Consider the following 27,376-nt stretch of genomic DNA (forward strand, 5'->3'; position numbering starts at 1 on the left):
GACTCCCTATCTTTAACTTCTTTTGATCTCTCACAAACAAGCTCAAGTCTTTGAACATTGTTATTCACAGCGGGTCACACTTTAAGGATTAATGATAGCTGTGGGCAGCATTTGTTTGCAAAAATTGCTGTGGGTGAAGGAATGGAGAGAGAAAACTTCACTGAAAAGGAGAAAAAACACATTAGAAGCAAGATAAAGGATTGTTCTAAAAATTGAGATTTTTTTTTTGTTCTTAGTGTTTTTGAGACTGAACTCATGATAGAGGGAATAAAGGATGCAGATAAACTAAACTGCTCTCAATAGCTGCAGTTCAGAGCGGTGCTTGAGAAATATCTTCAAAGAGCATTTAGCAAATGGGAAGAAATTAGTTTTTCCTGCTGTGTGTGTGCACTGAGTGGTGGAATGCAGGGATTAGCCAGGGACATGGGGCGACCTGGACTTGGCCTTCCCAGCCTGGTCTGACTGTCAGTGCTGGTTAGCAAAAACTTGACCCTTTGACCGGAAGGGTTCAGAGTCATCACAGGTTACAAAGAAGACAATGCTTAGAACCTGTAGCTCTTTGGGGCCTAACTACAGTGCCACTGGTACAAAATTCAGGCAGTGCAAGGTGCCTGGGTCTAGAAGACTTCAGCTGTGCTATTTCATCTCATTAGTATCAACCCAGCCTTTCCATCTAGTTGTATTTATACCTACACCTCTCTCTCCATCTCTCTGTGTCTTATATCTCTTCTCCTTTCTATCATCACTATCAGTTTTTGTCTCTTCTCTTTTGTCAAGAAAGACAACTTAGGGAGCCCAACGTTTTGTTTTCTCTCAGCGACATTTGGCCTCCAATAACTCAGACATCTAGTTGGGAATGAGGAGCATTATTTTGGTAATTGTAGCTCCCTCCATTGGATGATGCTCATCACTTTTGCTTGAGTTTTGTCCCCAAGAAACCACAGGTCTTCTGTATCAAGGCTGGTAGAACCATGTTATACATTTGACAATATATATAGTATATAATTCATCTCATATCCATTGGAAAGCTATTTAGTTAAATAACTGGGAAATTACCTTCGTTAAATTAACAGCTCATTAAATAATTAATAATAACTCATACAGATGCACACACAAACATTTAAATAGACGCGAATTTGCCAAGCTTTTGATGTGTAGTGCCCAGGTATTTGTCTGCCTGTGGAACCACCGATGGAATTAATAATTGTTCTTTCCACCAAGTGCATCGATTCTGACTTCCTGTGTGCATTCTTATAGCACTTAAAGAGTGATCTGATTATAGAATCTAAACAGATTTTGAAGATTCTGTTCTCTTAATCCCTCCTCTGACAATTTACCAGCAACTGGTTTGCCATGAATGTTTTCCTGAACTCCTCAACTATGTTTCCATACAAGTAACTCCCTTTTTGTATTCTTATTTAGTGCTTTACCAAATATTTTCTCTTTTTATATATGTACAATACAAAAGTATAAGTTGCATAATATGGTTTGGATCTCTCGGTAAACATAGAGCTGCCAGTCAAGAGCACGTGTGAAAATGCTGGAAGAGTGCTGAGCGCTACAACAACCAGGGCATCATGGGTATAGTCGGTGCATTCCATTACAGTGTAACAGCACCGCACTTTTACTGTACACCGATCACAATATTGATCGAGTGAAATATTGGTAAGAAACCTTCTGCTACACATGTGCCAGCTACTCTATACCTGAGTTGTGTAATTTGGGGCAAATCACTTCAACACTTTATGCCTCAATTTCTATATCACTGAAATGGTAATATGTTAATACTGTCTATCTCATACAGTTGCCATGAGAGTTAAACCAGTCGGCAAATCTCAAGTATGTGGCTTTGTGTTTCATGGTTTGACATGGCACTCAGCACGGGATAGTTATTATTATTCTTCCGTGCTTGGTAGGCTGTGGCAGTGACTCTAAAACATTATTTCATTATTGGCCCCCGTAAAGAGGTTGCTTATTATCTTTTCCCCTAAATATCTGTTTGCTCATGATATTTTAATACTGCAGATGTACTGTGTATCTGTTTAAGGGCTGTGACAACTTGGAGGTCCATAAACTCTCGTAATATCTAAGGTTTTCTTACTCTTTCCACAAGTCCCAGTTTAAAAAACCCTCTTTGAGAATGCATGATCTATCGGATTTCAGATGATAACCTCCCCCATCCAAGACATCAGGGCACTATGTCAGACAAGGGTTGACTCTATAACACAGGGTTGAGCAAGCCTTGACTTAGGAGCCTGCTGTTTTTTTTCCATGAGTGTGTCCCTCCTGAGACAGAGGTTTAGATGGGGGAGTAATTGATTTAGAAGACTCAATAAAGAATTGAGGCACATCTGTGATTTTTAGATGTGAAATGCAATTACCGTCAATTGTTTCTACTTATTAACCACTCTGGGCACTTCCTGAGGTGCTAGAGGGACAGGACTTCCACAAATGAGCTTTGGGGGACCCAATTTCTGCTACCTGTCATGTAGTGGGCATTCAACAGTGAATGAATGAAATTTTGCTAAATTTGTTAAATTAGCAATGCTACCGATATTTGAGAATATTGATAGTTTTCTTAAAATGTTCATTTTTCTTTCAGCCTGAAGACATGCTTAGGAGGTAAAATACCATGGTGATGGTTCTGTTTACTCAGTAACTCATCACTGAAGAGCCACGGCCTGCCCAAACATTTGGAGGGCCTTGGGCAAGGGTGAGAGAGTGGCCCGCCATAGCTCTAATCTTTCAAAAGTTGTAAATCTCATCAACAACTTGTTTTAAACACGTGCAGTTCTCCTGTGTGAGTGATCAGCCTTTCAGAATGACCTGGAAGGCCAGGCAGTTTTGACTTTATAATCCTCAGACAGCCAAGTTCTACATGGAAAGTGAAAGCACAGAGAGAACCAGTCCCCGGCCTCTTCACCCACAGTGGGGTTCCATCCTGAACCCTAAGGGGCCTTGTACACACACACCAGACATGTACTCTCCTTCCCCCAGATACATGGGCCTAAAGGTGTCATAAGCTTGGGAAGAGAGACCCACTAAAGAAACCCTCCACACCTAGGCCCGCCTAGGAGTGGAGGAGGCACCTAGGCCCTGGGAGAAGGTTTGCAGAGGAAAGAAATGCTGGAACTTGTCTACTTAAGACATAACCTAGAGGGAGGGGTTCTCCAGGCTTTAGACATTTATGCCACCTTTCACCTTTGCCCTGCACAGCCCTTGTCCTGATGGGAGGGTGTGTGTGGGTCACAGGTCTGTGGATGGTCCTGTGGTCAGTTGCAGATCCCTCAGGAAATTCCACCAGCTTTTAAAGTATTCCCATGCTCTGAATTCCCTGAAGAATGTTCAGGAGGGACAGAACATTCTGAGAAAATACCTGGGTCAGGGCTTTGTCATGTCCAGAGCTAGCTAAGAGAGGCGGCCATTTCACTGGAGAATTTACTGCATTAATCCCTGACTCTAAATATCCATGGTCTCTGCACCTATGAGTCTCCAAACAGACCATGTCACCACTTGTGAGACTTGGGTTTGGGAACATGTGAGCAGGTTTCAAGTGGAAGCAGATAATGCACTGGCCCCTGAACCCTGTGAGTGCCCCCCCCCCCTCCGCACTGCAGCAAACCTAGGCAGCAGCTCTACTCCTGTGCTCCCATGAGACAGCACAGAGGCTCATGACTGATGTAGCCCTGCCCAACCCTGGACCTCTCTGGCAAAGTTTTTGTCACTCGGGTCACTAAATGCTGCTTTTTCAAATTATCTACGGTTGTTTCTCATTCTGTGCTCATAGCTTCAGGGAAAAAAATAGCCACTGCTTTTGTTCACCACATAGAATAATTTATAGGTGAGGACCAATTTGCTTGTTAGAGAACAGCGTGTGGTCTGCACCTTTCCCAGTGGAAGGGACATGATGCTAAGCAGGGGGGCAGGCTTCAGTTCTCAGGGTGGAAGGGGAGAGACCCTTCTAATGAATTACATGGCTGTCTTTACCCAGCGGGGGTGTCTCCCTTTGTCACCAGAGTTCTTGTTTAGTCAAAGCTGTATTTGTTTTATTTATTTATTATTCATACATCATTTATTTCCAAAGAGAATTGCGACAGTTTGGAAAAAGCTATGCATGTGTATGGGGAGGGGTCATTTTGGGGAGGTTCTCAGGAGCAGAACTTTTGAAGAGAACATTCTGATGGAAAACTGAAGCTTCCTTTTCTTGATGAAATTACCTGTTAGAGTTCATCATTGCCTTCCTATGCTCTGGTTTCTTTTAACTGTTGCTGTACAGATAAAGGTGGTTCCTTTTGATCTTCATCTTCTCTCACGCACCCTCCCTGCCCTAGTCCATTTAAGTGCAGGCTTTCTTTGCCTTTAGAACAACATCTGAGAGGTTTGTCAAAGCCACGAGCCTTTTCTTGAGCAGGTCCATGGGAATCTTGGGTCCGCCACTCTCCCCATGTCTCACAGGAGCCCATAGACACGTTGGTCTTTCCTGGAAGTGGTCAGGCTTTTCTTCCCGTGCACCTTTGCCCCTGCTCTTACCAGGGCTTCATAATTGTGTTAGCCTTTCTCCTCCCTCAAACTGACCCCCTTGTCCTGGATCCCCCAGTAAGAATTCCTGGTTCACTGGGAAATCCTTCCCCGACCACCACATCTAAACCACCACCTACAGCCTCCCAGTGTTATTAGTCATACTTCATTGTGTCCTTCCTGACATAGTTCACAAGTGCATTATCTCTAGTCTCACGAATGTGTTTTTCATTGAATATTTTTCTCTGTCTTGCTCTCTTCCCATCACCTTCCTTATGGCAGGGACTTCATTTGTGTGGTTCACCTCGCATCACCAGGGGCTTGTGCTGTATCAGGCACGGAGTGGCCATTCAACAGTTGTCCAGTGAGTGAATGGGTGTGAAGTTCCAGCTTTTGAAAATGGTTTTCTATGGTTCATGTGATTTAGAATGTCTGCCAGAACATTCCTGTTTATAAAGCATAGCATTCTAATACAAAGGAATTCGATGATAATGATAAAATTTTAAGTGCTAGGGAACTGGTGAGACATGGTTTTGGTAGCAGGAGGTTCGTTGGGAAACAACATTGCATTAAGTAATTGCTCACTCACAGGCCTTTTTTTCTTAAACTCTTTCTCGAGTGATTGAGGACCAGGTCTGCCGTTTCCACATAATATTTTAGGAGGTGAATCTTGTTAGACCCAATGTGTTAACTCCTGAGGACTGGGGGCTGCATGTCAGTCAGTTATGATTTTAGCTAAGGAACTAATAAGCAGTCCGGTTTGATCTCATAGGATGCTCTGCTTAACAATCTCAAAAATTTTATTTGTCTCTAGTATTTTAGTTTTTTGATTTTATTTAAAAATAAAGATTAGAACTTTTCTGGACATCCATCAGGTGACTGAAACAGAGGTGGAAAACCAGTCAAAATTATCTTCTCCTGTGACTCCTTTGTATGTGTGAGCATTTGTGAGTGTGTGCAGATGAGTGTGTATGCAGATGTGTGCTAAGGGACCTTCTTAAACTGCATTGCCTCCCTCTGGTGGCAGCTATGTGCATGGGGACCTTGGTGGCATGGACTGAGTCATACTGTAGCTTGCTTTTTTTTTTTTTTTAAAGGAAGTTCTACTGATTTTGTGTGTGCGTGTTTGTAGGAGGCTGGTCTTTTTTGGACACAGAATAGTCTTAAGGAAATAAAACTATCTTGCATTTGTGGTAAAGTTTGAAAACAGCAGTGTTTAAATGAAAGCAGTGCTCTGACTGTGGACAGAGTTCTAAAAGGGCCTGCTGCTATGTTTAAATTCCTCTCTGTTTGGGGGACATATTTCAAAATTCACTCAAATGAGAAAGACCACCAATATTTCTAAAGGTAGCTTTTAAAATCTATTTTGCGTTTTGCTTTTCATTATTTCTTATGTAATCTGTGCAGTTACACTGGGTATAATACTGATGCTTCTCATCCGGTGTTTTATTTTGTATTTTGAAATCACTTGATTTTATGTTAACCTACATGTGATTATGTTTCGGAGAGAAATGTCCTTGAGACAAGGGGAGGATCAAAGATAAAAAACAAGCATTTTTATTCCGTTTTTTTTGTCCTCTCTTCTCTCCTAAATTCAGGAATAGTCCACAGAACGTAGCCTGATGCTTCAGCAAGGCACTGTTCTGAAGACAAGAAACTGCCTATAAAACCTATTTACTTAGTGAGGGAACTTTACAGCAATTACATTCAGAACTATTCCTGTGACACTGAAATAGGCTATGGCAATTAATTCTTCGTGTTTTATACTCAAAATTAAATAACTCACCAGGAAATATACACAGTCTAATTTTATTCCATGTGCTCATCAGTATTATAGGCTGAAATTTGTATTATTTTTCTGAAGGAGAAACCTAACTTGTTTCATTATGCATATTGCACACATAGTGCAATATTTTGGTGGGAATCTTGGCCATGTTGTATCTTGGGATACAGTTTCTATTTTATATAACATTTTTTTGCTTGCAAATATTTTTACTTTTATTGGGTTAATTGGGGGACATTGGCCAGTAAAATCATATAGATTTTCCCTGTACAATTTTATAATGCATGTAGTATATCGAGTTGTGTGTTCATCATCCCAATTCAAGTCACCTTCCCTCACCATTTACCTTGTTTTACACTCATTCTACCTCCCTCTACCCTCCTTTTCCTCTGGTTATTACTGTCCTGTTGTCTGTGTCTGTGAGCATTTTTTTTGCTTACTCCCTTCAGTTCTTCATCCAGACACCCAACAGTTCTCCCCAATGATAGCTGTCATTCAGTTCTCTGTATCTATGAGTCTGTTTTCATTTTGTTAGCTTATTTTGTTTATTACGTGTCACATATAAGTGTAATCGTATGGTTCTTGTTTTCTCTGACTGGCTTATATAACTTCACATAATGCTCTCCAGGTCCATCCATGCAGTTGCAAAGGGAAAGATTTCCTCTAGCTTCTATGGCCAAATAGTATTCCACTGTGTAAAGTTACCACAGCATTTTTATCCATTTATATATTGATGGACACCTGGCTGCTTCCAGGTCTTAACTATGGTAAATGACACTGCAATGAACATAGGGTTGCATATATTCTTTATTTTTTATTTTTTTAAATATATTTTATTGATTATGCCATTATAGCTGTTCTATTCCCCCCTTCATTCCCCTCCACCCTGCACACCCCTTCCCCACCATTCCCCCCTTTAGTTTATGACCATATGTCTCAAGTTCTTCAGATTCTATATTTCCCCTACTAATCTTGCCCTCCCTCCTATCTATTTTCTACCTACCACTATGCTACTTATTTTCTGTACCTTCTCCCCCCTTCTCCTTCTCCCACTCCCCTGTTGCTAACCCTCCATGTGATCTTCATTTCTATGATTCCACTCCTGATCTAGCTGTCCTCTTAGTTTGCTTTTGTTTTAGGTGTGGTTCTTAATAACTGTGAGTTTGCTGTCCTTTCACTGTTCATCTTTTTTATCTTCTTTGTCTTAGATAAGTCCCTTTAACATTTCATATAATAAGGGCTTGGTGATGATGAACTCCTTGAATTTGATCTGATCTGAGAAGCACTTTATCTGTCCTTCCATTCTAAATGAAAGCTTTGCTGGATAGATCAATCTTGGATGTAGGTCTTTGGATTTAATGACTCGGAATACTTCTTTCCAGCCCCTTCTTGCCTGTAAGGTCTCTTTTGAGAAATCCTCTGACAGTCTGATGGGAACTCCTTTGTAGGTGACTGTCCTCTTATCTCTTGCTGCTTCTAGGATTCTCTGCTTCATTTTAATCTTGGCTAATGTAATGATGATTTGCCTTGGTGTGTTCCTTCTTGGGTCCAACTTCTTTGGGACTCTCTGAGCTTCCTGGATAGTGCCTAAGCATTTTTAAAGCTCTCAAAGATGCTGGACTATTTTATATTGATTCTAACTCTCTGCAGTGGTAAAGTGGTATACAATTAAAGTGCAGTTCAACTGTCACACTGAATCTTTGTAAATATATAAATTATTGGTGTTATATGAGCAAAAATATTTTTGCGGTCAATCATAAAGACTTACCTGCATTCCGGTCATAACCGTCACAGCACTGCGGTGTTAGATATCTCGTGGGATCAGAGATCCTTACAGCAAAAGCATTTTATAACAATGGGTCTGACTGGCACCTTTCAGCAGTACTATCAGTCAGTGAGGGCACAGAATTTCATGTGATTTTGTAAAACAAGAACAGTGCTGTCATATTGCAAGTACTTTCCAGTTGAATGTTCTACATCTTTCTCTAAGGTCATTGAGCTTCATGTTCAGGGACTATTCATGCATTTCTCCATTCATTCCTCAATCTCTCTAGATAGGGCAGAATAGCTTAAACTCCTTAAAGTCTGTTGTGAAATAATATCTTGATGATTTCTTAGGGGAACCTCAAGTTGAAAGTGTCAAAGAGTTTTTGCAGTTGTTCTCTTCAAACAAAATAATCATCTGAAGATCATTTTTTATTTGATCATTTATTCTACAAACACTTCTTGAATGCCTGCCACATTCTGCTCTACGCTCTGGAGAAACAATAGTGAGCCAATGCAGAGCCGTCTCCAGATGTGTGGAAATTATAGGGAGCCAGGACATGGCTTAGGTATAAGGCTGTTCTTCTCACGCCCAAGTTCAAATCCCATTGCTGTCACTTATTCAGTAATTGGCCTTGGAGTAGCTACTTAACTTGAAGCACCCATTTCTTCTCTGAGTTTAGTAACAATATAAAATACATTCCTTTACTAGGAGACAGTACATGTAAAAATACCTCAAACCATCAATGGTAAATTGGAAGTGTTCTTGAAACACCATAGTGAATAAATCAAGTGGGTTTTGGATGTAGAAGTAAGGAGCTGAGAAGACAGTCTAAGAAGGAGATTTAAGTGTATGTTCCATTTGCATAAGATGGCAATTTAAGTTTAAGGCTTGGAGATCATTTCCTAAAGAGGGAAAATAAGACCAGTATGTGACCCAGGTTTACTGGACTCACAGTGAATGTGTAGAATTAAGGAGGAAAATCCTATAGAATAGAAAATGGCAGAAGGAATAGGAAGAAAGGCAGCAGCCTTTGATGTCACAGCAACCAAGGAATGACGATATTTTGAAAAGGGCATGCACAACAAGTCTCAATGCTGCTGTGACCTCAAGTAAGAGGAAGACAGGCAAAGCCATTTGGCTTTAGCAGCCTGGGGCTCTTGCTAAAGTCAAATGTCTTCCTGATGCTGACATCAGTGAGAGATGGGTATGGGAAAGTAGGTCAGGAACCAGTGTGGACTGTGATGGACTATTTTCTATTAGGAATCTGGATAAAGGTAAGGAGGAAAATGTGACAACAGCTGGAGGAAGGGATTTGGGATCAATGGAGTTTTACAAGTGGAAAATATTGGAGAATTTTTTAAAGTGGATCTAGTTTTAGAGCAAGAGGTTTCACCCACAGAAGGAGGCGATGGAGAATTATGTTCTGGAGAGGCGTGTAGGGCATGGGCTCCAAGGAAGCAATGACATTGTCAACCGTTAAAAAAAGAAAGTGGGTTCAGGTGCAGGTAGACTCATACATTTGGCAACAGAAAGACATGGGAGATGCTGTCCGATGTCTTCCAGTGATCTGCAGATTAAAATTAGGCTGTCTACAGAGAGTGAGGGGAGAAGGTTTGAAGGTCTAGGGGTGAATCTTGGTGCCATCTTGAGGAGCATGGGAGAAGGTATTTTCCAGGGAAGTATAATAGGCTTGCTAGATGGGGAGGTCTCACATTAGGCTAATAATTTCTTATTTCAGGTAGACCTAGTCTTTGCTGTTAGTTGACATTCTCTGGTGAGGATTTGAAACTCAGGCAGGCAGAGGGGAGATAGGGCTTGTGATTGGGTGGGAGATGCTTGCTTGATGAGTGGAGAAGCCCAGGGAACCTTGTGTATTGGCAGAATTTGTGAAATGATAGATCGTGAACCCTAAACTAAAAGGGAGAGAAATGGGGTATAGTGGAAAGAGCACTGATTTTTTTTTTAACCATGAAAACTGAATTGGAATTATACTTCTAAGATATGCTACTATTTGAATTTAAGTCACAGATTTTTCCCAGGTTGTTTCCTCATTTGTAAATTAGGGATTAAGATGTTTTATTTTTCATAGCTCTGTGAGTATTTCACAATGTTAGCCATGGCTAATGTTCAATAGATATTTTAATATTTTGCTGCATCTGAAGTCGATTTGGAAATCATACAGGAGCCTAAGGGTGAATTATGTGAGTATAGTTACTTATTTCTTTTTTGAATTATCGAAAATGTATAAGCATTAAGTTCAAATGTTTGTTCTATATCAGCCTAGCTTGCCTTCCTTAAAAGAAAGGGAGAGGCAGAATGACTTCCTCTGAAGGAATTCCCCCTCTAGGCAAATGCTGGCAGACTGCACTTGGGTGCATGACAGCTCAGGGGCAGCGTAGAAAGGGGCACTCACGTTCAGAATGACTGCTCATGTTAAAATTCTAGGGTAGAAGAAGGGAGAAGAACACTTTCAGACTTCCTGGAGTTCACTGCTCTTTTGTGAATGGCTAGACACTCTTTTGTAGAGAAAAAGCAGATCTAGCAAGACTTTCCCTAAATTTACTGTTTAGCAGAATAGAATACTGCCACTTCTTAGCAACTCGTAATACCTGTGACACTTCATCCAAGGAGGTGAGTAAATGAATGGTGGCCATGTGTTGGGCGGTTGGTGAATAGTTTCACCTTCCACAGCTTTTCCCTCAATGGCCACATGGAGAGACCTTTCAAGCTGTAGAAAGTGGTGGCAGAAGACTTGGGACTCATGGACACTGAAGTAGGCAAGGGGAGTTTGTCTGTCTTGCTACCATCTTATAGGTGGCCCATCAAGACTCTTAGGCACCCCTAATCTTTGATACCTTGAAGCTGCTTATCAGCTGGGCAGCGGAGCCATGCAGTGGTGTGGGGAGATCCCTGCCCAGTTACCCTTCATCTACGCATAGATCCAGCTTGATGTGTTACCCAGTTTGGTGCTGTGCTATTATAGGTTTTATCAATTTTAGAAGTGGGAAGGGGCTTTCATTTTGACAGAGAAGTAGGTGTTGGTTTTACTATCACTATAATTAACACCATTCATAACATCACACCTGAAGCTAGTTTTTTCAAACAGTAAATCTGTAATACCATCCTTTACCCAAACCAACTATTAGCTTCAGGAAAATTACTTTATTTCTGTGGACTTCATTCGAGATTGATATACATATTTCTTACGGGTTATGAGATTAAATGATGAAACATTACAATGGCTTGGGAATCAAACAGAGCTTTATGCAGAAAATGACTTGATCTGGCATGAACCTCTTTTCAACACCAAGGGCCATGTGATAGTTGTCTTTCTAGTAGAGTAGGCACTTCCTTCCACGTCTGGCAGGAAGTGAACATTCCCCAAGTATTTGTGGGGCTTTGCTGGTGCTGGTCAGACAACACTGTGAGTCTTGATTTCCATTCTTGGTAATACAAGTAAGAAATATATTACCAGGGAAGCCATTAACATTGCTAAGAGTCTGGAGGACATGATAGAAATGGCACAAATACACAGGAATGGAGAAGGTCTCGAAGACCCATAAATATCTCCTCTTATTTACAGGGTTAATGGATGAGAAGGTATGTGTGTATCTCCATGGAATGACCTGTGATCACAACAGTGAATGAAAGTTAAAGGATAGTAGAATTTGAGAGATTCACACAAACAGACTCTCTATAAAATTAAAGACAAAAGCTTCCTGGAGCAGGAGGCTTCACTTACTTTTTATTTGTATTTTTATCGAGGTAAAATTGGTATATAACATTTTATAAATTTCAGGGTTCCAACATGTAATTTGACATCTATATGCACTAGAAAGTGATCACCACCAAATCTATTTACCATTTTCACCATAATGTTGAGTCCATTCACCCAATTTGTTCTCCCCAAAACCAACACTATTTCTGTCCAGTAACTATCAGCTATCTGTATCTATGAATTTGTTTTTATTTTGTTTTAGATTTTTGGGTATGAGTAGAACCATGTGGTATTTGCCTTTGTTTGACTTGACTCAAATAGCATAATACCTTCAAGATTCATCCATATTTCAAAAATGGCAAGCTTTCATGCTTTTGATGGCTGAGTGCATTCCATTGTTCTTGTTACTGTTTTTAAGCTAATAGCAGGAATGACTAGCAAGTAATCAGTCTATGTTTTCCATGTGTTGGTAATATTCTAAATGATTTATAGCTCTATACCAACCACAAGAGGCTAATACTGTCATTTTTCTCCACTTTACATATGGGTATAAAGTGGAGCATGAGGAGGTGAAGCAAAGTGTCCAGGTGAGCATAGCTGTTAAATGCAAAAGCTGTTTAGGTCCACCGTCTGCAGAGCCTGTTTCTGTTCATTATATCATCTCTACCTCTCTTAAAACATAGTTTATTGAGTTTATTTAATCACTGCTTGGGAGTATTAGTTACTTTACATGCATTATATCTAGTTTTTCCCACAAATTCTTGTCTTGAGATGAAAATTGGGATTCAGAGAGGTTCAGTCATGGGCTTATTGTCATGCTATTAATGAGTGGCTGTGCTGTGATCGAAGCTAAATTCTGATTCCAAACCTTTGCTCTGCACTCACCTCGCACATGGTGGTTTGAACCAGCTGAAAGAAGGACCAGTTGTCTTCATGCCCTGAAAGCAATTCCTGACAGGGAGTGTCTGGGTAATAGAAGCTTACAGTGGCTGGTCATCCCCACCTGGGGACATGTGACAAAATGTACATGCCCAGAAATTATTTTTCATCATCTTTCCCTAGTGTTTTGGCAGACTCTTTGGGTTGGGAAATCACTGGATGGAATATGGAAAAAAAATCTCTCCCAGAGATAATAGTCTAAGAAATTAGTTTTTTTCATTGCCTGGAACATTAGTCTTTCCATATCTGTTTCAGCAAAGACATGTGAATGTATGAACAAATGAACTTTAAGGAACCCTTTGAAATGGTTTGAAAGTATATAAATATGAATTGTAGGGGGCCCATTCTTTGTGTACCATGTACTCTTTTCTTTCCTTTAATTCTGCTGGTGTCGTCTTAGTCAAATTCTTCTCTATCACTGTTTGTTCACCACTGAGTTTACTGAACACCCTGAAGGCTCTGTCTGTACTTTAGATTATGCAGATTTCAGTGGACCCAAGGGATGGTCAGTGGAGCTCCCTAGTGGATTGAGAGGTTTCGAGCAGCTTGTGGCAATAATTAATGTGTCTTTCAAGTTTATGCATTTGAGTTTTAACATTGTTTGCTTCTTCTACACTTATGCCCATAATTTGAACGAACTTTGTTGGAAGTCTTGGAAGAACAACTTTTCAAATGTGTTAGAGAGTTTTATGCTTGCCTAGAGATTGCTTTTTTTCCCTCCAATTTTAATGCTTTCAATTCCAGATGGATTAGAGCCAGAAAATTGTCAACTGTTTAAATAAAGTGTTTCCCTTTTTTTTCCTTCTTTTTTTCCCTCCTTCTCTCTTCCCTTTTTTCTCTCTTTGTCTCAGTGAAGAAAAGTATTTGCTAATGAAGGGGTTTGGTTGTGGTTTAATGAATAAAATGGAAAAACAATTTCAAGTTACGGGGTGGCTATTGTTATATTTCCCCAAAATTCCTCTGCTAATTCCCACATCTTGACCAACCAAGTACAAAACTCTCCTGACTGTCGTGTGCACAGTATTTACAACCTATCTTCAGGAATGTGGAAAAATGCACAAAAGCTAAAACTGCTTTAGTGATTCCAGATTGGAACTGAGACATTTGTAGAGCAGGGAGGCCTGTATAAATCCTGTACCTGTGTGTTTCTCATTTTAAGCACAAATTGCCCAACTCCAGAAGCGCTAAATCCAATGTAACGTAGGAATCTTTACTTGGCGAATCCCTCTTCATGTCATTTTTCACATTCGTAATGTTACCAAACCAAATTGGGGCTCTACTGTCCATGGCCACCAGAAGGCAAACTCTACGGTCAGAGGTTAGTGAGATATGAGAGAAATTTTTATGCCAATGCAGGATGATCTGGGACAAGGAGGACTCCCCATCTCCTTCATGAAACCCAGCCCAAATCTAGCCACCCCCAGCAAGACCGAAATAAAACACAGTGCTCCAAATTCCTGCTCCATTTTAAAGTACCATCCTTTGAAACCCAAGCAGCTTGTAAGCTTTTATCGAGTTAGCGTAGCTTATTCTCAGCTTCCGGCAAGCTTCAGGTTCCCACCTGGAGATGGAGTATGTAGCCAGCACTGCCACTGGCCATGTGGCTTCTAGGGCCACGTGGTCTCATGCACCAGGCTGGTGAATGCTCTACCATGTCAGCAAAATAGAAAGACTCCTTCCTGCAGTTGTGGGCCCCTAGAAAGGACAGTCCACTACACTGTCCAAGCGCTGGTCCTCAGCAGCAGCTGCGAGCAATAGTGTGACCTCTTTGTCCCATGGGTTTGTATTAGCTTTGGGTTTGGAACAAACCAGATGCTTTCTTTTTTTAAATTTTTTTATTTTTTTATTTAATTATTTTTCAAGTACAGTTTTCTGTCTTTTACTCCCACCCAGCCCCCCCCCCCGCCCCGTGCTCCCCACCTCCCTCCCATTTCCACCCCCCTTAGTTGTTGTCCATGTGTCCTTTATACTAGTTCCTAAACCTCTCCTCTTTTTCCCCTGAAATTCCCTGCCGTCTCCCCTCTGGTCACTGTCCCCCTGTTCTCTCTATTTCAGTGTCATTGTTTTTATTTTACTTGCTTGTTTGTTTTGTTGTTTAGCTTCCTGTTAAAGGTGAGATCAGATGCTTTCTCAGAATGACTAATTAACTTTCTAAACTTTCCCATTATTTGGGTGGGTTCACCTCCCAACCTATCCCTTGTCTTCCCCAGGCTAGACTGACAGGTCTGTTTGGTCCGGCACTGCCCCCTGCCGCCCCTGATCTCTGTGTGCAGTGCCTGCCTTCCCCTTGGTCCCACCCCCAATCCATTACCAGAAGGGTATAGGGGGGCTTTTCTTCCTATCCTAGCTGTCCTCCTGTCCTCATCCTGCCCAGGAGGGTGGGAGACTCCGGTGGAGTTCAGTTATCTCCGTGCCTGCCCCCATGCCTTAGTTCCCACATACAGCAAGTTGCCCATACTCCAGGCCCACCAACAAAGTAAAGGGACCTTGGAAACCCCACCTGACCTTTCAGGCAGAGCCAAGGACTAGACCTTGAAGGATGGAGGTGGGGGTCAGCAGTCAGGAGCAGAGCACTTGGTATCAGCGGAGCATCCTCACAAGGCAGGAGCTCAGTTACCTGGGCAAAGCGGCTAGCCCATGGGAGTGTTATAAAACTCAGTATCCTTAACAGTGGCTCCAGGTAGTTCATGACAGTACTGTCTGGCTGGGTGCCACGCCCTCAGTCCACTCACAGCATCCAGACAACCTGTCTACAGCCCATCTCTTGGTATCAGCATTGCTTCCTGCACTGTGCTATCTTGTCCCAATCCAGCCATGTTGAAACCATTAAGACTTTATTAGGTTTGTCCTGGTATCATTATATTACGCAATCGGTGATACTTATTGACAGTTCCTATTTTCTGAACTACGATTTTTTATAGTCTGAGTTTATTCAGTGCTCCTGGAAGAGAGGATCCTGGAATTAATTTAAAAGAACCAAAAACCTTCTTAGGCAGCACTAGGAAAGAAACACTTTGCAGCAAGCTTTTCTATGATTTGTGTGCTTTGAGTTTCAGTTCCGATGAAAAGAGTTAAAGTAAAGTAGTCTGGAACAACTTCTGCTGTTAGTGTCATTGTTCCCAGACCTGCAGGGGCAGGTCTTGCTGTCTCCAAAGTGCATTGGTTGATTTACACCCATGCCTTTGAAACTGTTCTCAGCTTGTCAATAAACATTTCTGCCTTTCCCTAGCACCTTCCACAAAGCTGTTCTTCATCATCTCCGGTTTCCTGGAGGGGAAATGCAGTTAATGCAGCAAACAAATAGGAAAGAAAAAACACAACCGTGGCTTCCATATTTTAAATTTAACTTGTATGGCTAAGCCTGTTTATTCCTAACAGTAGTGACTCACAAATGAAATGGCAAATGATTTTGAAACACGAGCTTGTTTCTGATCTTCTAAAAACAGAACTGCCTAGGTGAGGAGCAGACAAAGTTCAGGGAAAGTCAAAGTTTTGCTCCTTTTCTCAGCTGGTTTGGGATTTGCCTCTTGATCCACATGATCACCAGCTTGGGTCCATGAGCAGAACTTTTTGAATGGTCCCTGGCTTGCTCCTTCTTATCCTTCAGATCATCACTTAAACAGTCCTCCTTCAATGTTTTTATTCTGATACTCCATGGGCTAAGTTAGAACTTCATACACAGTATATAATTCCCTGAGGCCCCAGACTTAGAGCTGCTTACACAGCATTGTATTCCTTGTGTTCTTCTGTTTTCTCCCCTCACTAAACGTTAAGCCTCAGGAAGCCAGAAACCACGTCAGCTCTGCAAAAGACTGTATACTCATTCTATGTTGTATGAATATTGATTGAATAAATGAATGAAAAACATATTGCATTTCCAGTGTCCAAAGCAAGGAGCATTTTTAGCATTTATTAGAAACTTACCTTGACTTTCCTCTGTAACATCAAAGTAAAATGTTACCTTCCTCAGGTCCTTAGAAGAATGGTTCTCAACTTGGGAGGTTTTGCTATCTTAGCAGACATGCACATGGCACTGTCTGGGGACATGTTTGGGTGCTCAGGGCAAACCCACAGCAAAAGCCTTATTAGACTCAAAATGTCAATAGTTCTGAAGTTGAGAAATCCTGGGGTAAGTGAAGGGGCACAGATGTTAGCAGGTCAAATACGATTTTATTTTTCTTTGCATGTTGGAGTTTACATCTTTGGACAGTACTAATAATAAGTACACAAATAATAACCATTTGTAATATTGTTTTCGATATGTGTAAGGCACCATATAAGCCTTTCACCCTATTATCCAATTTAATCCACCCAAGAGTGTTGTGAGTTAGGAACTATATTATCCTCATTTCTCATAGGAGAAGACTGAGACTTAAGAATTGATTTATCCAAAGTCCCAGGGCTACTGGGGGTCAGAAATAGGATGAGCTCTCAGGGCCCAGCCTTTTGACTATAACTTAGTGCTATTTCTGCCTTAGGTATTCAGTAGGAACTAGAGCTGAACATATAGAGGAAATTTTAACCCACTGAAATTCAAAAATATTTTTCTGCATGTCTGCGATATTATACTTGTGCTGCTGTGAACAGAGAGACAATATATTGGCTGACATGATATGTAGGCTGTTGCGGGTCCAAGGATAAGAGCAAATACACTGGGCACTGATAGTTTGTGGGATTCCCAAGATGCTCAGAGAAAACCCTAAGAGTTTGTGCTCACCCCAACCAGCAGTTGTGATAACTGATCAAGACGTTGTGATCTAGATGGAACTTTTCTCCTAGGAAGGTGGATAAACAGTGATAATTTGCCCCTTGTAATCCTATGAGGAGCCATCTTCAGGACCACTCCCTCTTCTTATGTAATTGGAGAAGAAACACAATAACAGACACCTGCAAGGGCATGAGATCTGGGGCAGAGGGACTTACTCCTCCTCTTTCTGCAGAGCACACAACTCAGCAAGTTGAAAATTGATAATTTGTTTGCACAGTGAAAGTCCCCAGGTCCATCCCTGAGCACTTTGTTAACTCCTAGTGATTTCTGCTTTGCGGCTGGTAGCTGAGGAGCTTTCCAAGTAAATGCTGTCATTTTCAAGTCTGGTTTACTGTTTTCAGGCCCTAAAACCTTGGCTTGTAAACAGAGTTGAGCATCAGTTCTTTGTACAGAGGAACTTGTTCGGAGACCCTGGTACAGCTGTTTCTCACCCTTGGGAAATTTTATGCTCTGTGTGTTCACATCACACTTTGAAGATTCTTGCAGAGAACTAGAAAATACACTAGATTTGCTTTCCATCTTCATATCCTACCCCTTTTGAAAAGTAAACACAAATAGTACCGTTTCATGTTCTTAAATAAGTCATGCTTTACAAAATTGGACTCCTCTGATTACCAGTGACTCCTACAGACATTCGTTCTTGACATTCAGATAAACACTTTTCAAGAGTCCACCAAGGAAACATTTCTAGTCATTGCGCTGCTCCGCTTATAAAATGTCATTTGCATGTAAGATGCAATTTGAGATTATGCGTTGGAGACAGAAGTGGTGAATATGCCTGATGCCTTTGCTCTTCTTGAAAGAGTCATTTGGCATGCTCTTACATTTATTTTACATGTGATACTTTCAAATATTTGAATGATTAAATTAAATGGCACTGTTTTGGGTGGTGTTTGTCAAATTTTAATATGCCCATCCAAGGCTCTGACTAACATGTAGATACTGTGTTTTCAGCAACAGAGGTCACACTCATGCGTCTGGACCAAGGATCACACTTGAGTAACAAGCTATTAGGGAACATTGAGATGCTTTGAAAATTCGAAACCTGAGCCAAAAATGGCAGCAAGCTTATGCATCAAACTCATTTTTCCTACACTCCCTTTGGTTGTACTGTAGACTATTCTTGAAGCATAGAGGGTTTTTGTAAGAAGGCAATGGTTAATGATCAGGCAAAACAGATATTTGTAAGTTTAACAAATTAAGTATTTTTAAAATTTTTTCCAAAGGATCATATACATCTGTTTTCCTGGAAAGATACTGCCACCTCTACCCCAATTTAAAATAACTCTGAATAATAAATAGTGAGTTTTACCACTTATGGTCATCAAAGGCATTTTTTCATATGGTTCACAAACTTTTACATTGTAGAAAAATATTCGCTATCCTTGCCATTTAAATGGCACTTAAACTTTTTTTCTTTTTAAATTATGTTTCTAAAGAAAGCTAATGGAGCAATTTCAAATAGTTTTTCATGCTTTTTGATGTAAGTTGTTTCAATCTCTGGTTATTGGTGAGAATTGAGAGACTCAGCTTTCCATGTCTTGTCATGTTGGCTTATTTTGTAGGAAAATCAAATCTGGCACCTTTCAATTAACTTCTTTACCTCTCTAATCTAAAAACAGTTGGGACAAGTTCTGGAGCATGAAGGCAGGAGTACTTATCTGTAGGTTGCCTTTACTTCCGTAACTGTGCCGTCTATCATTTCAAAGTTTCCTGAAAGTTCTCCTTGAAAAGCAGGAAAATCTCACAGCTGGGAAGAAGGCTGTGTTGTTGAAAAATAATGTGTTCCCAGTCATGCGTTTTGCGACTCTCAAAGGGCTCACAGGTGCCTGTCTCATCTACATCTGGAGGTTCCGAAGGAGGGGATGAGGGACAATGAGTTCTGGACTGGACTGTGATCATTCTCCTTGGTCACCAGGATGTCAGTTATTTTAGAGGAACACTAAAGATGAGAAGAGGCAGAAAATGGGGAAGGAAAGTCTTCTCTCTGCATTCACACAAGCTTCTGTGCCTTAGGTTTGTAGTGTTTCCTCAAGGTGTCAGATCAAAGGCTAGATCTTTTTGAGGTGACTGTGTCAGTGGCCATTTTGCATTTGCTTGTTTATAACTTGAAAAGGTTTCACATTTTCCCCTAAAATTCTATTAATTCCTCATTTACTTGTCTCATCTTGAAACAGGATGTCAACCAGTCTGATTTGTAGTTATCTCATTATTTTAATCAGAGGATTTATCAGTGCGCCTATGGATATGCAAATAGTACTTATGAGATGGTATTGATTGGGATTGTAAAATTCACAGTATAATCATTGACAATAAGAGGTAACAGTATGGTTTTGTTTTGAAGACAACTGAGTCATTTCATTTCTTGAATATTATTTCAGTGAAATTATTGTTACTTAAATATCACTTAATGCCAATCACCTGCCTCTAGTCATTTAGTCCCAATCACAGCATTCTGGAGAGGAGTACAGTCAGGTCAACACTTTCTTTCAGTACTTCCGTCAACTGACTCTTTTCTCTCTGCTTGCCTACACAGGTTGCAGATCGAGCTTAACCAAGAAGTTCACAGACTAACCAACGCTGTTCTGACGTACAACGGAAGGCAGGTGTTCTGCCTGCCCAGCAGAGCCCCTGTTGACCACTGATAACTTGGCTTCATTGCTGGCTTGTGTAGAAAATTCTCTCTGTTAATTTTTTTTTCTTTTTTGCACATGGAGGACAATAGCAAGGAGGTCAACACAGGCTGATACGACCAGGGACTGCAGGAAGATTCTTAGACTGTGGGCCTTTGAGTCTTTTCCTCTCGTTGGATTTCTGGACTTTGATAGAACTCCATCCAGTCATTTTGGTTTTGCTTTCTACTTTGTTCTTTTTCGTTTCCCCACGACATTGTATTTTATTTTTGTGCTTTAGCAATGGGCCTGCAGACCACACAGTGGCCCAGCTATGGGGCTTTTTTTCTGAAATCTTGGCTTCTCATTTCTCTGGGGCTCTTCTCACAAGTGTCCAAACTCCTGGGGTGCCCCAGTGTGTGCCGCTGCGACAGGAACTTTGTCTACTGTAACGAGCGAAGCTTGACCTCAGTGCCTCTTGGGATCCCGGAGGGCGTAACCGTGCTCTACCTCCACAACAACCAAATTAATAATGCTGGGTTTCCTGCAGAGCTACACAGCGTGCAGTCAGTGCACACGGTCTACCTTTACGGCAACCAGCTGGACGAGTTCCCCATGAACCTCCCCAAGAATGTTCGAGTTCTCCATTTGCAGGAGAACAACATTCAGACCATTTCACGAGCAGCTCTTGCCCAGCTCTTGAAGCTCGAAGAGCTACACCTGGATGACAACTCTATATCCACAGTGGGGGTGGAAGATGGGGCCTTCCGGGAGGCGGTTAGCCTCAAGTTGTTGTTTCTGTCCAAGAACCATCTGAGCAGTGTGCCTGTCGGGCTTCCTGTGGACTTGCAAGAGCTGAGAGTGGATGAAAACCGAATCGCTGTCATATCAGACATGGCATTTCAGAACCTCACGAGCTTGGAGCGTCTGATTGTGGACGGGAATCTCCTGACCAACAAAGGCATTGCCGAGGGCACCTTCAGCCATCTCACCAAGCTCAAGGAATTTTCAATGGTAAGGAATTCGCTCTCCCACCCCCCATCTGACCTCCCAGGTACGCATCTGCTCCGGCTGTATCTGCAGGACAACCAGATAAACCACATCCCTCTGACGGCCTTCTCCAATCTCCGTAAGCTGGAACGGCTGGATATATCCAACAACCAGCTGCGCGTGCTGACTCAAGGGGTCTTTGACAATCTCTCCAACCTGAAACAGCTCACTGCTCGGAACAACCCTTGGTTCTGTGACTGCGGTATTAAATGGGTCACAGAATGGCTCAGATACATCCCTTCATCTCTCAATGTCCGAGGTTTCATGTGCCAAGGCCCTGAGCAAGTCCGCGGGATGGCTGTCAGGGAGTTGAACATGAATCTTTTGTCATGCCCCACCACGACCCCCCGCCTGCCTGTCTTCACCTCAGCTCCAAGTACAGCTTCTCCAACAACTCAGCCACCCACACTCTCTGTCTTAACTCCTAGCAAAAGCTATACGCCTCCAACTCCTACCACCTCCAAACTTCCCACTATTCCTGAGTGGGATGGCAGAGAAAGAGTGACCCCGCCCATTTCTGAACGGATCCAGCTCTCTGTCCATTTTGTGAATGATACGTCCATTCAAGTCAGCTGGCTGTCTCTCTTTACTGTGATGGCCTACAAACTCACCTGGGTGAAAATGGGCCACAGTTTAGTTGGGGGCATTGTTCAGGAACGCATAGTCAGTGGGGAAAAGCAGCATTTGAGCCTGGTAAATCTGGAGCCCAGATCCACCTATCGGATTTGTTTGGTGCCACTGGATGCTTTTAACTACCGAGCGGTAGAAGACACCATTTGCTCCGAGGCCACCACCCACGCCTCCTATTTGAACAATGGCAGCAACACTGCTTCCAGCCATGAGCAGACGACCTCCCACAGCATGGGTTCCCCTTTTCTGCTGGCGGGCCTGATCGGGGGCGCAGTGATATTCGTACTTGTGGTCTTGCTCAGCGCCTTTTGCTGGCACATGCACAAAAAGGGGCGCTACACCTCCCAGAAGTGGAAATACAACCGAGGCCGGCGGAAAGATGACTACTGCGAGGCGGGCACCAAGAAGGACAACTCCATCCTGGAGATGACGGAAACCAGCTTTCAGATCGTCTCCTTAAATAACGATCAGCTCCTTAAAGGAGATTTCCGACTGCAGCCCATTTACACCCCAAATGGGGGCATTAATTACACAGACTGCCACATCCCCAACAACATGCGATACTGCAACAGCAGCGTGCCGGACCTGGAGCACTGCCACACGTGACAGCCGAGGCCCCGTGTCGCACAGGCAGACAGTGAAATGCCCAAGAACACACACATGTGTGCACATAAAGACACGCAAAATTACATTTGATAAATGTTACCCAGATGCATTTGTGCATTTGAATAGTCTGTAATTTATATGGTGTACTATATAATGGGATTTAAAAAAAAGTGCTATCTTTTCTATTTCAAGTTAATTACAAACAATTTTGTAACTCTTTGCTTTTTAAATCTTAAAAAAATATATAGTTGCTGAAGTACTGTACAGGGTTGTACAAAGAGAACCCAACGCCAAGGCAAAAGAACGAGTGATTCTTCCTTATGATGCACATTAACCACTTTGCTGTTGAAGCTGTCGAAATGCATTCTTTTCCTAGAGCTGGTGGTCAGATGAGAGGGTAGGTGAAAATGGATTCATCAGGGTAGGCTACATAAAAGGGGTCAAATAAGGAAGGACCTGGATATCTTCATGCTATTTCTATACTTCCTGGTCTGGAAAAAATGAAAAATATATATATTGCTTCGTGATGCTTATATATAAGTATGGAGGTAGTTATACCCTCATTTGACCCAAAATAGGAAATGGAGAAAGCATCACGAGGAAGTCAGTTCCTGTGAGAGAAGCTAAAAGGCTGGCAGAGTCAAAAACCTGAGATGAATTTTGGAAAGACCCTTAAACCTGGGGGTTGGCATTCTTACCAGGAACTTAAAGATCACTCCTCATGCTTCCCTGGCCCTTTGTGATAACAGAGTTAGAGACCAGAGTCTGACATTAGTCATCTTCAGGGACAGGTGACATGTCCCAGCAAGGAAATTCCCTTTAAAAGTGTTACTGTTCAAAATTCTATGTCAGGTTGAATCACATTCAACAGAGATATATTCTAGAATACTTTTTTAGAAGATGCTAATAAAAATAAGGGGAAAATTATATTGAATGGAATTATTTTTGATAATGAGAATTATTTGTTTGGGTAGATTCATTGCAGCTACGTCAACATGATACTTAGATCAGCAAGGGATCGATGTTTGAATATACGAAAACAACTCATTATCGATTACCATGTAGACAAAGCAAGTGATCAGTGCCCCTCCTCTACTGTGTCAATTGCCTTTGTTAGTATCATGTTGAAATAGCTTGAATTAATACCTTTACCCCCTCACAAATTCTTGTCTTCCAGTTGCCTCACATATATTTTCGTAATTAGCTATTTATGCTGTTCGTTTTTCTCCCCCCCGCTCCCTTGCTCAAAATTTGAAAGAATTTTAAGATGCCAGTCATTGTTGCACAAAATATACATATATGCTTACATAATTAAAAACAGATACAAAGTTTAACTGCTAAAATTCTGTAAGGACACATTACATCTGGCCAGCATAATGTAGTTTTTAAAAGCATTAATGTATTTCTTTCTTGGACATTGATTCTGTCCCATTTTAAAAAATTTATTCCTTTTCAATTATAGATATTTCTTTTCTTTGGGAATTGTGGAAGAATAATCAGTCTTCTATTAACAGGAGAACAGATGAAAAACAAACAAGTCAGACGAGTTTGTTCCTTTAAATTTGTCAGAGCTGGGCACAGAGCAGAGGGTGTACAGAAGAGAGGGAATGTTCATGCCACACCCCAGAAGGCATATATAATTCATTCCTTTCCTTCCCTTAGATTTAGAAGGGCTATAGATCACACATGTTATCTAAAAAACACACCCATGGAAAATTTTTTTCAAAATCAAATTTAGGCATTTCACTCTTTGTTGGGTATTTCCTTTACAACTGGCCATTGTTTTAGGGACCCAAGAAGTTAATGTTTTTTGTGCACTTGCTCTCTCTCTTTCTCTCTCATGCACTCATTTAAAAAAAAATAGAACTGTGATGTGTCTTACTTGTAAAGTTTTAGGTATAAAATGCTATGCAAGTTGTTTCTTTGTAGTAAGAGCTTTATTTTCTTTAACAATAGAGCCCCAACTTATGTTTTATTCTCTCTCATCACTCAGAATAAGCCAAAAATATAACTGAAGATACAATGTTCTAGACACAATCATTAAAACTCTGCAATCAGTTGCTCGGAAATTGAATTAATTTGACTAGAACACTACAGTGCTTTTGGTCTCTGTTTTAGTCAATTAGCTAGTGAGTTCTGGCTGTTGCTTTTTTAGAGCTAGGGCCACACAGTGAAGGGATGAGACAGTCTGTGCAGGTGATCAGTGAAGCAGTCAGCCATCTAAAGTCAGGACACCGACATGGGGTCTTGTGCATTTAACTCAATAATTCCCTTCCACTACCCTCTTCCACTTGGCTGTGTAGATAAACCTGTGTGTTAAAATGATGGTACTTTGAGGCTTTCTTTCTTTTATCCACAAAGTAGTCACCCTTAGTTATTGGTGCTGGGAGTATAACCCTCAGTGGGATATTTGGCTGCTGAAGTTATGTGCTTTGGAAGCACCAAGAAGACCAAGGCTGGAGAGGTGACTTCGCTGTCTTAAGGGATTCTCAGAGTGATTTGGGGCCTAAGGGGTACACTGGGGACCTAGTGTCGTGAAGTGGCTGGGGTGATCTAAACAGGAACCTTTGCTAGAAGGTGTTCTTGAAGAGGTAGAATCTGATGACAGGCTTCATTGTCATCTGGTGCCCAACGTGACAAAGTGGCCCAAATGACATTCAGCCCGTTTGTAGTGACAACCCTGAGGCTCTCACCTACACCAGGACACAACGCACATCATGAGATTTGTAACGTGTGTTAGGAAACCTGCTAAACGACCATCAGTGGTGGGTTATGCTTTGGCTGACATTTTTAGTTATGAGAATATAATTTGTTGCTCCATCTGCCCTGTATTTAGCCCGCTGTTGTGGGCATTGTTATGTATTTTGAGGTGTTCAGTTGAGTGATAAGGATGAACAAAGCCATCCTCACTGGTTTATAAAGAGTTTGATGCCATCTGCCCAAGTGAGGTGATTTCAGGTAAAACCTATGCCACCACGCAGAAGAAATTCTAAAGGAAAAGACAAAGTCATGATCACAGAGAGAGTGCTGTTCCTTATTCATGCTGGGGGGTGCCTTTAATCCCTGCTTGCTTAGGGAGATGTGTTTGATCTTGGAGAGGCCCTGGGCTTTCCTGGAAACTGTCAGATGCATTAATGGTCCATCACATGGAACAATCACAGGCAAGGACAAGACTGTGCTCCCAGCCTATTTTCCTTGTGTAACAAGTGAAAAACTCTCAACCTGTGAGAAATACTGCAATCTCTATCTGTATGGTGGTCAAAAATATAGTAGCCATATTTTCCCGAGGTTAAAAAAACAGTGTCATGTGCCCAGTCTGGCAAGTTACTGAAACAGCGAATGTCACAGCTCCATTTCCTGCTAGCACAGATCACGATGGTCATGGACATTTCCTAGGAGTCAGAACTTCCTTCACCACTGAGGAGAATGCACTGGCCATGTGAGCAGAGCATCCACTGCAAACAGACACCTTTGTGGCAGTGCCCAGGTGCAGATGCTGCCTACTCCAGCCAACCTCAGCTCAGAGCCCATTGCACCTTCTGACAGTGAAGTGGTTAATTTCCATTGGCTTCTTTCTCCATAACATTTTTCCAACCTATAACTAGGAGACATTAAGTTTCCCTTTTGAAGTTGAGAGTAATGGTTTTGCTCATGACTTACCTACCTTTCCAGCTGTGTGGGAGGGCAAAGCAGGAAAGAGTCCTGAACTTGGGAAAGATACATACACAAACACTCAAAAGTCTCTCCCTAGTTCTTAATCTTCTTGTCCAATCTTGCTGGATGCTCTTTTAAGGCAAAATACTAACATAGAAAGCTGTCACTTAGTCCCTTCTCTGACTTCTTTAGCGGGTTGGAAGACCATGCTGGCTTGGGAATGCCTGTTACTGACTGTGGGGAGGAAGTTTGTACATGCATGATGCAGTCGGTGTAACACAGATCTGGTTGTTTTGTTAGCCGTCTCAGTTTCTAGCAGCACACCCACGAGAAGAGCACAAAGCAAGGTCATCACAGCAGACATCTCACACATGTGTAAAACACATGGGTGCACACCGGCAAACACATGCACTGGGGTGTCATTATAACCTTTAAGAGGCAAGGTGAAGGCGCCTCCCCTGTGCGTTTCTCAGAGGACCCGCACATCTTCACTGAAAGCTAATTCTGATGATTTGTTCTTGTTTGAATCATACGTTTTGCTGCTGGTTTGTGTTGAGTGTGCTCTCGCTGACGGGACTGCGAGGGGCTGGAAGATTCCGCATCACTCATCCCCCGAGACCTGTTGTGTCGCACACTTTGTTAACTGCAACTACACTACAGTACCTTGTTGATGTATTCAGTAAAGGCTTATTTTAAAAGAAAACTACATTGCGTTTATCTGAGTAAGTTTATTGGTTAAAAGCTGATACTTTTTTAATGATAAAGAGAAATGAAGAATGGTTGAGGATGTTACAGAAGGTGGGTAGAACGTAATAGGATTTCTTGCTTTCTCCTACCCGAAGACATCAGGGATAAAAGGTGATTTGATTCTTTTCATGCAAGGGATTTACATGGAATCTTCATACTGTCTTCTATTTTTTAAATTGTGTGTTCCCACAAAGAGCTTTGAAATATATACACATATCTTGAGCATACATACCATTTTGCATTTGTGAAATCCATGTTGTTTAGTCTCAAGTAAATACCAGGGTAGTTACCTAATCAGAGTAGTGTTCCCTCTGCACACTATCGGTTTAGGTGTCCCGTTTCCTTAAGAATTATCCTGGTCCTCCTTTACTTCAGAAAAAGTTATAGGTCATCCACTTGTAGTCCTAAATGAGCACTTAGAAAACACATCTATTCAGATGCTGAAGTGTGAGCCTGGATTAATCTCAATCTTCCAGAACACTGGTGATTTCTTCTTGGCCTTGTCATTTACAATACATTAGATAGAGACCAAACCAGAAAATATAATATTTCAGTTAACTAGTATTCATTATTTGTAAATCTG

The 27,376-nt window shown here is 41.6% G+C and overlaps 1 protein-coding gene across 3 annotated transcripts in view; it reads left to right on the forward strand.

Annotated features, from left to right (window-relative positions):
* Window positions 1-26,754, forward strand: part of FLRT2 (fibronectin leucine rich transmembrane protein 2) — a 94,919-nt gene extending 68,165 nt beyond the window's left edge. For all 3 annotated transcript variants that reach the window (XM_037142049.2, XM_037142058.2, XM_037142040.2), the window contains exon 2: window positions 20,031-26,754. In XM_037142049.2, the coding sequence (XP_036997944.2) occupies window positions 20,410-22,392 (1,983 nt within the window). In that variant the 5' untranslated portion in view covers window positions 20,031-20,409 and the 3' untranslated portion in view covers window positions 22,393-26,754. The remainder of the gene's footprint in view (window positions 1-20,030) is intronic.
* Window positions 26,755-27,376: the final 622 nt, after the last annotated feature.

The sequence above is a fragment of the Artibeus jamaicensis genome, unplaced genomic scaffold (assembly GCF_021234435.1).
Source record: "Artibeus jamaicensis isolate MK-2021 breed Jamaican fruit bat unplaced genomic scaffold, CSHL_Jam_final contig_851, whole genome shotgun sequence".
Classification (NCBI taxonomy): domain Eukaryota; kingdom Metazoa; phylum Chordata; class Mammalia; order Chiroptera; family Phyllostomidae; genus Artibeus; species Artibeus jamaicensis.